Source organism: Scyliorhinus torazame, chromosome 7 (genome assembly GCF_047496885.1).
Source record: "Scyliorhinus torazame isolate Kashiwa2021f chromosome 7, sScyTor2.1, whole genome shotgun sequence".
Taxonomy (NCBI): Eukaryota; Metazoa; Chordata; class Chondrichthyes; order Carcharhiniformes; family Scyliorhinidae; genus Scyliorhinus; species Scyliorhinus torazame.
Window position 1 is genome coordinate 100,603,785 of NC_092713.1, and position 12,778 is coordinate 100,616,562.

At 45.7% G+C, this 12,778-nt stretch overlaps 1 protein-coding gene across 6 annotated transcripts in view; it reads right to left on the reverse strand.

Annotated features, from left to right (window-relative positions):
• Positions 1–454: 454 nt before the first annotated feature.
• Positions 455–12,778, reverse strand: part of efcab7 (EF-hand calcium binding domain 7) — a 197,274-nt gene continuing 184,950 nt past the window's right edge. For all 6 annotated transcript variants that reach the window (XM_072511144.1, XM_072511147.1, XM_072511143.1 and 3 more), the window contains one exon: positions 455–4,002. In XM_072511144.1, the coding sequence (XP_072367245.1) occupies positions 3,928–4,002 (75 nt within the window). In that variant the 3' untranslated portion in view covers positions 455–3,927. The remainder of the gene's footprint in view (positions 4,003–12,778) is intronic.

A 12,778-nucleotide genomic window follows, 5' to 3' on the forward strand; every position in this document is an offset into this window, starting at 1 on the left:
ATCGGAGAATCCAGTCCATAGTCTCAGGAACGGAGAATCCTGCCAAGTAAGTTTTTAAGATTTTAAAAGATAGGTGTGAGGAATGGAACATTTTTAAATATACAAAGGAGGATAAGGTAACAGAGAAATAGGGATAAGAGACCAAAATTAAACTGGAGATAAGAATTGTGCCATCACTGTGGTAGTTTGGGTGATACTGGTATTTGAAAGTAAAGTCAGGCAGTAAAGTTTCTGTGAGAGGAAAGGACTAAGTGTCAGCAAGCTCCAAAATATTAAGAGAATAAATCATAATTATATTGTACATGGAAAAATCTTGTTCTGGAATGACCAAATATCCTGGAGAGGGCCAATGATTGTTGATCCTTTGGGGCAGTGAAAGAAGTGAGTGGTTTGGGAGCAATTATTACCCCAAAGATGCTCAGCTCAGATAGCAAAAATACTGAAGTCAACAATATTATTTCTGAAATATTTTATGTGTAATATATAGGCAAACAATGATCAAGGTGTTAAAAGAATTGCAGATTATCTAGAATATGATCAATTATCTAGTTTGGTGAATTTTTGTGTTTGTCAGGGTGAAAACATTTAATGTAACATACTTTTTTTTTCAGTATCCATTTCAGCATCAAGTACACCAAAATCAAGTATGCCAAGGTTAGGTGCTTTGATGTAACCTTGCATGACTACCCATTACTGCACCAGTCTGACATTTTTCCATTTCCCACACCAGCCAATCTACATGGCCAATTTTGAGGCAGTGTTTTTCTGCAGGCCAACGTTCCCAGCAACTGGGTTGAGACTGTCCAAGTTTGTTCACATGAGATCTTTATGCCGGCAGACTTACACCTATTCATTTTAGAAGCAAGATGCAGAATGTGTAGCAGTATACTTGTGTCATGTGAGATAACCTTTAAGACATGGATGTTTAAGCAATGTACCTTTAAGAAAACAATGATGTCAGAGAGTGGGTGGAGCTGAGGTCAGGTCAGCCATTTTGCAGTTTAGCTTTGCAGTTTGAAAAGAGCTTGGGAGTGTCTGTGTTTGCAGTGAGCTGGATCTCTGCCATGAAAGACTATCTCTAGATCATTTGGGTGATTTAAACTCATAATAGTGAAGCCTTTAACCTGATGTGATTCTGTTTAAAGGTGTTAAGTCTCTTGGAAGTTTGAAGGAACATTTTGAGGAATTATTTACTGTTGCAATATTTTATGAGTTATCTTTGAAGTAAGGGGTGTTAAGAGATCCAATGTTTATTTAAGATGTTAAGTTGAGTTCATGGAATAAACATTGTTTTGTGTTTAAAAACCCACGTGTCCATAATTGTAATCCCACACCTAGGGAACAAGCCGTGTGCTAGGAAAAGCAACAAATACATTAAAGGGGGAGGTTGGTTGAACTCCATGATACATTTTGGGGTTCTGAAAACGCCTCGCCCATAACAATTGGGGGCTCGAGGGGGATAAAAGTCTATCTATTGGATTGGCTTTTGTGAACTTAAGGACAGTGATGGATTATTGCTTTTCCGGTGTGGTATTTTAGTTTAAGTGGGGAGAGTGTTGTGAACAATGGCTCTTTCAGAGGCTCAGAAGTTTTTGGGGTTGGACGCGGTAACGCGTGACACCTTACAGACAGAGAGTAAAAACAGACTGTTAGGTTTGGCGGAAGCATTGCAGTTAACACTGCCTAGCAAAATGTGAAAAGATGAGGTAATTTTGGCAGTGGTTAAGCATTTAAAGTTGCCTGAGATAGTTTGACTCATTAGATGTGGCAAAGCTCCAGTTGCAGATTAAGCAATTTGAATATGAAAAAGAATTAAAGCAACTTGAACATGAAAAAGAATTAAAGCAGCTTGAATATGCAATGAAAGAAAAAGAAAGAGATAGAGAGGAAAAAGAAAAAGAGAGAGAAGAAAGAAACAAAGAAAGAGATAGAGTGGAAAGGGAAAAAGAGAGAGTTTGAACTTCGGAAAATGGATGTGAAACATGAAAATCAGTTAAAATTGGCAGACGCAAAGGGACACGTACAGTTGGAGGAGATGGATGAGGATAAATGAGAAAGAGCGTCATTGTCGAAGATGTGGTGGGGATCTATTTAAATATGTGCAAGCATTGCCAAGGTTTGACGAGCAGGAGGTAGAAGCCTTTTTCATTTCATTTGAGAAGGTAGCTAAACAAATGCAATGGCCACAGGACATGTGGGTATTACTGATTCAAACAAAGCTGGTAGGTAGGGCTAGTGAAGTGTTTGCATCACTATTGGAGGAGATAGCTGGAATGTATGAGGAAGTGAAGAAATCCATTTTAAGTGCATATGAGCTAGTGCCTGAAGCTTACAGACAAAGGCTTAGAAATTTAAGGAAAGAATTTGGTCAAACATACATGGAGTTTGAAAGGCTCAAACAGAGTAATTTTGATAGAGCTTTGAAAATAGACCAAACGTATGAAGCTCTCAGAGAAATTATACTTTTGGAGGAGTTTAAAAATTCAATTCCTGATGTAGTGAGAACTCTTGTGGAAGAAGAGGGTTAAAACTGCGAGATTAGCAGCGGAAATGACAGATGATTATGAATTAGTTCATAAATCAAAGATTGGTTTCCGACATTAGTTTCAGCCGGTGAGGGATAGGAACTGGGGACATGAGAAATACTTAAGTGGTAAAGGTAAAGGTGATCTGATGGGAGACAATAAAGAGAGTGTACCTTAGATTAAAAAAGAAAACGTACGTGGATGAGTATTTGAAATGTCATAACATTCAGGGCTATGGACCAAGTGTTGGAAGGTGGAATTAGTGTAGATTTAGTTTAGTTTTGTCGGTGCAGACTCGATATGCTGAAGGGCCTCTTCTGTACTGTATGAAATCTGTCCATAATGTTGTTCAATGTACACAAATTAATGTATTTTGTTTTCATCACACAGATCTCTCTGCATGGTAACTTGCTTTCGCTAGGTAGGTGCAATAATCTTAACTAAGGTTCCTTCAAGGCTGCCATTTATTGCACAGAGCATTCAGGTGGACAAAAGATCATAGAATAATAGAATTTACAGTGCAGAAGGAGGCCATTCAGCCCATTGAGTCTGCACCAGCCCTTGGAAAGAGCACCCTCCACCCTATCCCTGAAACCCAGTAACCCCACCTAACATTTTTGGACACGAAGGTCAATTTAACATGGCCAATCCACCTACCCTGTACATCTTTGGACTGTGGGAGGAAACCGGAGCACCCGGAGGAAACCCACGCAGACACGGGGAGAGCATGCAGACTCCACACAGACAGTGACATAAGCCGGGAATCAAACCTGGGACCCTGGAGCTGTGAAGCAACTGTGCTAACCACTAAGCTACCGTGCTACCCTGTTGTGCAACATCATAAAATATCAGAATATCAGTTTTAGTTGGAGTATGGTGAATTTCATGCAAACATGAGACACTACATCTGGTGGCCTGGCCAAAAGCCTGGCAGAATTCGCTTCAGCAGGAGCAGATGGACTGGATTGATGGATGGCCTGGAGACCATCTGGTCATGAGATATGCTCCAATGTCGCTCTCTAATGCCTATGGTTTTAGGCCACAGCATTCATTTTACCTTTTGTGAGAATTGTGTTGTTTTAATTAGGGTGTCTTTCACAAATACACATAATGCCACATTAGATCAAACTATAGTAATACCCTCCCAAAAAACATTTCTTGTGCAGTGTGATTTCAAAAATCAGCATTAAAAATTTCCCTTTAGATATGTAAATTCCATGCTGCATAGAACCATAATTATACAAAACACTTAGCCAGCAAATAAATGAGATCAATTAAAAATACATTAGACAGCACGCACACAAAAGTGTCAATTTGACTTCACACGTTGGACACAGAAGCGTTGCCTCCCAGATGCTGGATAATGCAGCTCAATAATGCATCTCTTTGCTTATGCTTCATTTCAGGTCACAACACTTTCTGTGCAGCAGTAAATCCATTCCAGCCTCTCATTGACAGGCATCACATGCTGACAGACCTACAAATAACAGGGTAGGAAAACATCAAAATTAATATTTCCATTTTATTGGGAGGGGTGAGGATACTCAAAATCAGTGTTGTTAATTTCCACCCCAATTCCTCCTCCAATTTAAATCTTTTCATGAGTTGGCTGATGTCAGTCAGGATATAGTTTGGAACACCTCAATTGTCAATGTGTCTGAGTGAAGGAGGGGAAAGTCAACCAGATTCTTACTGATTACTATGCAGTGATCTTGACTGACACTATGGGCACAATTGAACCACTGAATTGCGCCCGACGCGGATCTGGGTGCCCAGATTAAATACTGGGAAAGCCAAAATCTAGATTCGCGCCTGGCACGAATCAATTTGCTATCTAACCGGCCCCCTCCCGATGGCATTTTCCGGATATGACATGCATATCATTAACCCTCATTGGCATTCATCTCCATCTCATTAGGGAGACTGAATTAGAATGCAACGGCCTCCCGGGAATTAACCGGCTCCCCAGCGAGAGGCGGGCGTCGCTTAGTACTGCTTTTTAAAAATGTGAAGCTGGCGTAATGGCTGTTCAGGGGAATTATAGAGGTGAGTAGCCATTTCCTTTTTCCGGGATGCAGATCAAGGGCACTGGAGCTACTGCCCCAGTTCTCGTGGGTTGTTGGGCTAGGTTGAGGGCTGAAGCGTTCCAGGTTGGGAGTCGCCCCTGGGCCGGTTGTGCGGGGGGGGGGGGGGGGGGGCATTTTTTTTTTTTTTTACTGGGCCAGCATTTGTTGCCCATTCCTAATTGCCTAAATGGCTTCCTCGGCCATTTCAGTGCAGGGGCAGTTAATAGTCAACCCCATCGCTGTGTGGCTTTGGATGCCAGACCAAGTAAGGACAGCAGATTTCCTTCCCAGAAGGACATTAATGAACCAGATGGGTTTTTACGACAATCGGCATTGCTTTCATGGTCATCATTAGACTTTTAATTCCAGATTATTTTTTTATTGAACTCAAATTTCACCATCTGCCATGGTGGGATTCGAACCCAGGACCTCAGAGCATTAGTCTGGGTCTCTGGATTACTAGTCCAGTGAAAATACCACTGTGCCACTGCCTCCCACTGGCTGAAGCGTTCCAGGTTGGGGTCGCCAGTGGGCCGAGCCGGGGGGGGGGGGGGGGGGGTTATTGAGGGGCGTTTTGTCCGTGAGGCCTTCAAGCCATCTTTAAATATTGTGGTTGCCCATAACAGCGGCAACTGCAGCTGCTGCCCGTCTGCCCGACCAAACACTTCCAGGACACAGCCCTGCACTTGGTTCGATACTGACAGTCACTTTAACTCCCTTTGACTGTGAGCAGCCTCTAGCTTCACAGCTGAAAGCTATTGCTAAGGAGGAATTGGCCTTGTTAGTTGTGAGAGAACTTCACAGCTGAAGGTTGTGTTTGCTGCTTGCTCCTCCAGATACCTGGAAGCTGCTGTTGCTGTTTCTTTCCTTTTCTGTAGCCGGAAAGAGGGACAATTTTTTCCAAGTTACCTGGGTCCTGGAACACTGGGCTCAGGGGACATACAAGGCCAGAAGGCAATCAGGTTTGAAGCAAGAAGACACTGCAGGACCTGGTGCGTGACATTGATCTGAATGGGCCACCTGATGATGCCGTTGAAGAAATACTTTCGCAGATTGCTGATGCTTTTGTTGTTGGGGTGGTGAATGATGCATGTAATTGGTACATCACTGCAGGTTAAACATGCTGGAAGTCATGATGTGCAACTGCACCCTGAGCGCTAGTGGAATATGTGGGTGCCAGAATTTAATTTCGGTGAGGTTAGGCTGTGTGGGAGAGCCTGCACAGTTGCGCCTCCTGGATGGAGAATGGCACTGATATGTGGTACTAACACATTGATGGAAAGATCATTTCTATGACAAAGTTCTGGACATGGTAACAGATTCTCAGGTTTATCCTCCGTTTCTGTTGAGGAACATGCTGTTTTACATGTGATAGTGTTTTTCTTTGTGAAAGTGAGCCTTGAAGTTACACGGAGTTACACGGTTGATTTTCAAATCTTTGTTACTGTTGATCGTTTAACAAACAAAATATTCTCAAGTGGATTCTCTTGGGCACACGTGCCATGTCTCAGACGATGATTATTGCACCGCATTTCAATTAAACTCTGAAGCCTGAACAGTTTGTCTGAACTCTAGAAGTGTCAGCACCACAGAGGCAGCAGCCAACAATCAAACACTCGAGCTGGGCTTCAGCACTGAGGATATCATCGCGACCATAGGATAAGTGTATGGATCAAGGAAGGGCACCTGAGCACGGTCTCCCTAATATTCCCCGTAAGGGTCTGGGATCCAGGGGCTCCTGCTGTCACCAGGGGTGAGTGTGCAGAGTGAGGTTTTCTAGCACAACTGGTTCGGTAGATGGGACTCTGAGAGAAGGTGGGACATGTAAGCGTGAGGGAGGCTTGGGGGAATAGAGGGGCCCGGGGTGGAAGCCCTAACTGATTGTTGGTCTCTCCTTCTTCTCCAATTCCTTACAGAAATAACAATATGGCTGGTGCTTCCGGTCCGCAGAGGCTGCCCTTGCGGTGCTGGTGGTAGCTGAAGCAGGCAGACACTGGAGATGGCGACATCAGCATCGACGCACACTGGAGGTGGCATCCATGTGCAGGAGGCCACCGCACACCCGAAAGACCCGGCCGCCCATCAAGCTGAGGAGGAACCCAGAGGGGGACCCAGCGACGGCCCAAGGTGTACAGGTGTTGTTGGTCTTTCGAGGAGGTGACTGACAGTATGTGCCGTGGGAGACTCCATCTCAACAAAGACAGTGCAGCACCTGTGCCATGTCCTCATGGACCTGGCACCCCGTTGAGGAGGACACCTACTCCTGGTGACCATGAAGGCACCGCAGCCTTGAACATCTATGCAACCGGTTCATTCAAAGGCTCGAGCGACTACTTGTGCAACATTTCCCAAGCTACTTCCTACAAGTTCATCCATGAGGTCATGGATGCCCTGTATGCCCGGGCATCAGACTTTATCAATTTTTGAGCTGGATCAGGCCTACCAAGGTGCCTGGACTACAGGATTCTCTGCCGTTGCCAGGATGTCCCAGGTCCAGGGAGACAATACATGGCACGCATATCGCCTTGCACGCACTGGGACATCAGGCAGTACTCTTTATTAACAGGAAGGGGTTCCACTCCCTAAATGTTCAATTCTTGTGCGACTACCACCTGCGGATCATGCACGTGTGTGCACGCCTCCCAGGGAGTGTGCATGACAGCTACATGCTGGGGCACTCGGAGATCCCCGGCGTCTTTGAGGACTACCCCAGGAAGATGGATCGGCTCCTGGGGAATAAGGGATACACCCCTGAGGTCTTGGCTGATGACGTCAATGCGGAGGACGGAGACCGAGGCGGAGACCCGATATAACGCGGCCCATGCTGCCACCCATTCTGTCATTGAATGGTGCATCAGACTGTTCAAAATGTGGTTCCAATGCCTGGACCCCTCTGGTGGTGCACAAAGGGTGTCCAGCTTTGTGATGGTCTGCTGTGCCCTCAAGAACCTGGCACAGCAATGGGTCGACATGCTGGAGGAGGAGAAGGAGGACCACCAGGAGGGGATGCAGGATGAGCCCGGGGAGGACCCGCACGAGGAGCCGGAAGAAGACGGCGGCCAGGATTCGGCATGCCCAGAGGACCTGGGAGGCCCTTATCCTCACCCATTTACCTCCTTCCCACCCGTTTCTCTCCTCCTCACCACCCCACACCACAATTCCCCAACCCTCTCACCCCACCCCCCTCCCCTCCTCAACTACTTTGTTCCACCCTCCAAAGGTTTGTGTCACATCATCCCAGGACGATGGGCCTGTGTCGGCACTGTCAGCTGTCAATATACAAGGCAAGAGAGTGATGATTAGCTCTGGTGCTCGGCTGTTTATGGCAAAGTCTGACTCCTGTCCTTCTAATGATAGTGTGCTCACACATCCTCTGAACGGGGTCTGCAGAGATCTTGTGAACATTTGATATTTCCATTCCTCCTAATTACAGATCGTGCCCCCCACCCCCATGCCCAATCAGTGATCCTCTCCTTGATCTTTTGTGGTCCACTGCGATATCTCATGTGTTCCGCACCCTGTGGCCTTTGATGCCCTTGGCGGATGTCCTCTGGAGGGCCTGGAGCCAGGAGCCCCCGGTTGACATACCGGTGTCACTGGCATCGTAGTGCCACCCTGATCTGGCACTGCCCTTGAGATGCGCCACTGTCAGGAGGGCGGGATTCGGAAGAACTGGAGACCACTATTGTCTCCTTGGTGGCAGGCCCCGGCTGGTCTCCAGCGCTTCCTCCTTCCTGGCAGTGCCTGTAGGGCCCTGGGGTCTCCATAGGCTGAGGGGCAGCTGGAGTGAGCTCCAGAGGCCTCCGAGTCATCCAGCCTTTCCTGTCCTGGTGGCTCCCCATTGTCTGTACCATGGTGTCAACGCCCTCGGCGATGCTCCTTAGTGACTGGACCATGCTCTCCAGTGCCTGCTTCTGGGACATGTCCCTCAGCAACTGGGACATGATGTTGAGGGCCTCAGCTGTGGTCGTCACAGACTGAGCCATTTCTGGCACGAAGTGCCGTTAAATATGGGCCACAATCTTGCCAATGCGGCCGTAGAGAAATACCCCGCCAAACACATCCAAATTCACACTTCAGAAATTTTTTTGTTAAATCGCATTCCATGTGCATGTGGATATTCAGTGAAGACAGGGTTTGTGCTGGCCATTGTAAATTTATATATAACACCTTTCACAACCTCAGGACATTCCAAATCAGTTTACAGCCAGTGCCACTCATGCACAAATCACTCACCAAAGATTAAGATAGATTTATGCCAGCAAAGGGTGACTAAGAAACTGATAAAGAGAAAAGAGAACATGAATGCAAGCTAGTGAGAAACATAAAGGTGGACTGTACAAGTTTCTTTAGGTATGCGAATGAATCAGACAAATGAGGTCCCAGTACAGGTGGGAGACAGGAGAATTTAATCTGGAGAACAGAGAAATGGCGGAGGAACTAAACAGTTGTTTTGTGCCTCTCTTCATGGAAGAGGATACAGAAAATCACCTAGAAATACTAGACAACCAAGGGATTTGTGGAACGGGGGCACTGGAAGAAATTAATATTAGTAAGGAGGTAATACTTGAAAAGTTGACTGGATTGAAGTTTGATAAACACCCTGGACCAGATGAGCAGCATCGTAGATTTTGGAAAGGTTCCTACAGACTAGAAATTTATGTTGGCCATTATCGCAAGGGGATTGGAGTACAGGATAAAGTTGTCATGCTACAATTGTGCAGAGCCTTGGTGACACCGCACCTACTGTACAGTAGTCTTGGTCACCTCAGAAAGGATATACTTGCCATTGTGGCAGTGCAACAGAGGTTCACCAGACTAATCCCTGGGTCGGTGGGATTGATTTATGAGGAGAGATTAGGGAAACTGGATTTGTATTCTCTTGAGCTTCAAAAAATGAGGTGATCTCATTGAAACTAACAAACCTCTCAAAGGACATGACAGGATAGATGTAGATAGGCTGTTTTCTCTCGCTGGTGAGTCTAGAACCAGGGGACATAGTTCTCAGAATAAGGGGGAGGCCACTTAAGACTTAGATGAGGAGGAATTTCTTCACTCAGAGGGTGATGCATCTTTAGAATTTTCTACCCAAGGGCTGTGAAAGTCAATCTTTGAAGATGTTTAAGACAGAAATTGATAGATTTCGAGAGACTAATGACATTAAGGGGTTATGGAGATAGTGCAGGTAAGTGAAGTTGGATGATCAGCCATGATCCAACGGAAAGATGGAGCAGGCTCGATAAACTGTAATACTTCTGTCAAAGCTGGAGAGAACTCGAAATAGGGTCAGATTTATACTGTTGTGGGGGGCGTGGAGCGGTGGAGCTGGAGAGAGGGCCAGCGACAGGTGGAGATTGACAAAGCTGACGTGAACCGAAAGACGAAAAGAATGTAAATGGGGTGATTAAGGCTAAGAAGGGTGCTGATAGTCTCATATAAAGAGATTAAAATGTGTTAATGACATAACAAAGGTGACCAATGTGTCAAAGAGAAACTCGGAACAGGGAACAGATGGCCCAAGAGGGGTGGGGGAAGGTGTTGCCAATCAGCACCAATAATGTTGCCAAATTAACTAGATACGGCAGTTACTAATGATAATATTGCTTTTCAGAGTCGCCAGGTATCAAATGATACCACCACAAGGCTTTACCGGATATCGATCAAAGACTAAACAACCAGTTAGTCAGTTCAAGTTCAAAGATAGTTTATTTACACACAAGGATTACTTCGACATGCAACATAAAACATTACAAGTTAAACTACACCTAACAACTACAATAACCGAGACTTAACTTCAGGGCAACCAGCTCTTTGTAGATGAACAAGGCATTTGTCCGGACCTTGCGTGGCTGGGTGGAAGAAGTGGCTCTGCTTCTGCTGCGCTCATCCGTCTGGTAGTGATCATTGGTCTTGAACTTGTCTGTCTGGTCGTTATGCTGCACTTGGGTTCGCATAGGCCGGATCCAAGAGAGACCGAGCACATGGCTGTGTCTCTTCTTATCCCTCTGGGATTTCGTGCTCTTTGGGGCGGTCCTTAGCTTTGGACCCAATAATTCGACAGGCTTCGATCATTGCCTTCGATTTTGGCCAATAAAGGGGCGGGTGCCTTGATGGCTGGGCATGTCCTGAGCGGTCATTGACCTTGGCTGTTTGGGCTTTCTTAGCAAAAGGAGTGGCGCCGGTTAGTCTGCATCTGTATCGGTTACTTGAGTACAGTCCTTTTGCTCTGGGGAAATGGGCCATTAGAATGCAAACGAGCGGTATTTCGATCGCATCTAGCTATCTGGGTTGCAAATACACACACAAGCTCCGAGTGTGTCTGAGTCCTGGGTTGGTCACAATTCCCATGATCCTTTGCAGGTGGCCATCTGAGATGGCTACAGAGGGGGGACAAATTACTGTCTACTGTCACACTGAATTTAGGCCAACCTTTATTCAGTAAGAGTGCAGGGCAAAATAGTGGCCGAACATCACTAAAAATAGTTTTCTTATTAACAATAAAGATGATCACTTCCGGTGGCACTGCTGAGACTGAAGTGGTACCAGCCCGCTGAATGCTCAGCAACTGTTGGAGATGGAATCTCCACCCTTAGAGGGGTGGGAGCTTCTATGCCAGGCAGTTAATTACCGGATGGAAGTTCCTTCATTACAGTAGTGACTCCACTTCAAAAAGTACTTCAAAATGCTAATGAGACATCCCCTGGGTGTTTAAAGTGCTATATAAATGAGAATTTAGTCTTGGTGGACACAGAATCATGTCAGGGCTCCTGGAAATGGCCGACAAGAGTTTGCGCCAAGCTTTCATGTCCCCGGTTAGAGTCATTGCCGCCTCAACAAAATTCAACCTGTGTGTGTGTGACTGGAGATGAGTAAATTATTCAGTTTGCTGAGACTTATTTGCTGATACAGATGTCATGACAGGTACAGGCAGATTCATGTCATGGTATGTCACAAAGGAGTTGCAGATTTGGTGTATTACAATGTTACCACTGACCGTTTTCATTCATTCACAAGATGTAAATGTTGCCGACAAGACCAGCATAAATTATCCATCCCAGCTGCCCTTGTAGCCACCTAAAATGGCTGATTCCCGATTAATTTGGCCAAACCCCGATGTAAAATGGCGAACTGAAAAGGCTGATGGGAAAATCAGCCAACAGGACTCAAACGGACAGCTGCAGACAGAACAGTGTATTCGGCTCTGGGGAAGTCGGCCCAGACCGATACCTGCAACCATTAACAGTACATCAACCCAGCCATCTGCATTTTAATCGGCCATCCCCGGGAACAATTGCTACAAATTAGCAATTGAAAGCTGATCCAGACCTCTCGGTGCCAGCAGTGGCTGAGACAAAGAAAGGTGAACGACCACCCCCGATCAAGGAATTGCCCAATTATTGGAGCATATCGAACCCAGTGATTGGGACCAAGTCCAATCACTTGGGACCAGGGTCAAGGTCTGCCCCGAGAGGCGGGAAGCCCCTGGGAATTATAAAGATAGGGGCCAAGTTCAGATTGACCCTTCTTCTCCCACTCGCAACCTTCGAGACCCTTCGACGAAAGAACAAGTAAGTCTTACTCCAGCGATCGCTACCAGATAGGTGTTCCAGACTATCGACCTGTACCAGCCTTTTTAAATCCCGCAGGCCAGACTCAATTCGATAAGCCATTCGTTTCCCTGACCTGGTGGGCCATCACCAAAGTTAAGTATTGGCCTTTAGTGGTAGGTAATAGTCTAGAAGTAGGATTATTGTATCAGTATTTATTGCTGTATATAATAAATGATCGTTGATTTAACATTTACTAAGCGGTGTGCTGTATTATTAATCATTACTTGAGCTTGAACCACGTGGCGGTATCAGAAAGATACCTGGTGACTCGTGAGCAAAGGTGACAGAATTAGAGCTAATAAAACTAAGGCGAACAAGAGCAACATTTTGGCGACATTCTGATGGGACCCGATCTAGAAGTGGAAAACCACTCCGGGAGAACCCAAGAAATTTTGAATTAGAATCCAATTAGAAACAAAAAAAAACACAAGTGTTCAAGCGGTTCTGATTAATAATTCATAATTCGGAAGTGTGTGTATGCATGCGAAACTAACAGGGCTATAAGGTAAAACTGATAGATTTTGTTGCGTCCAAACTGTCGGAAGTCTGTATTTTTGGAAATTAGCGCAAGCCGTAC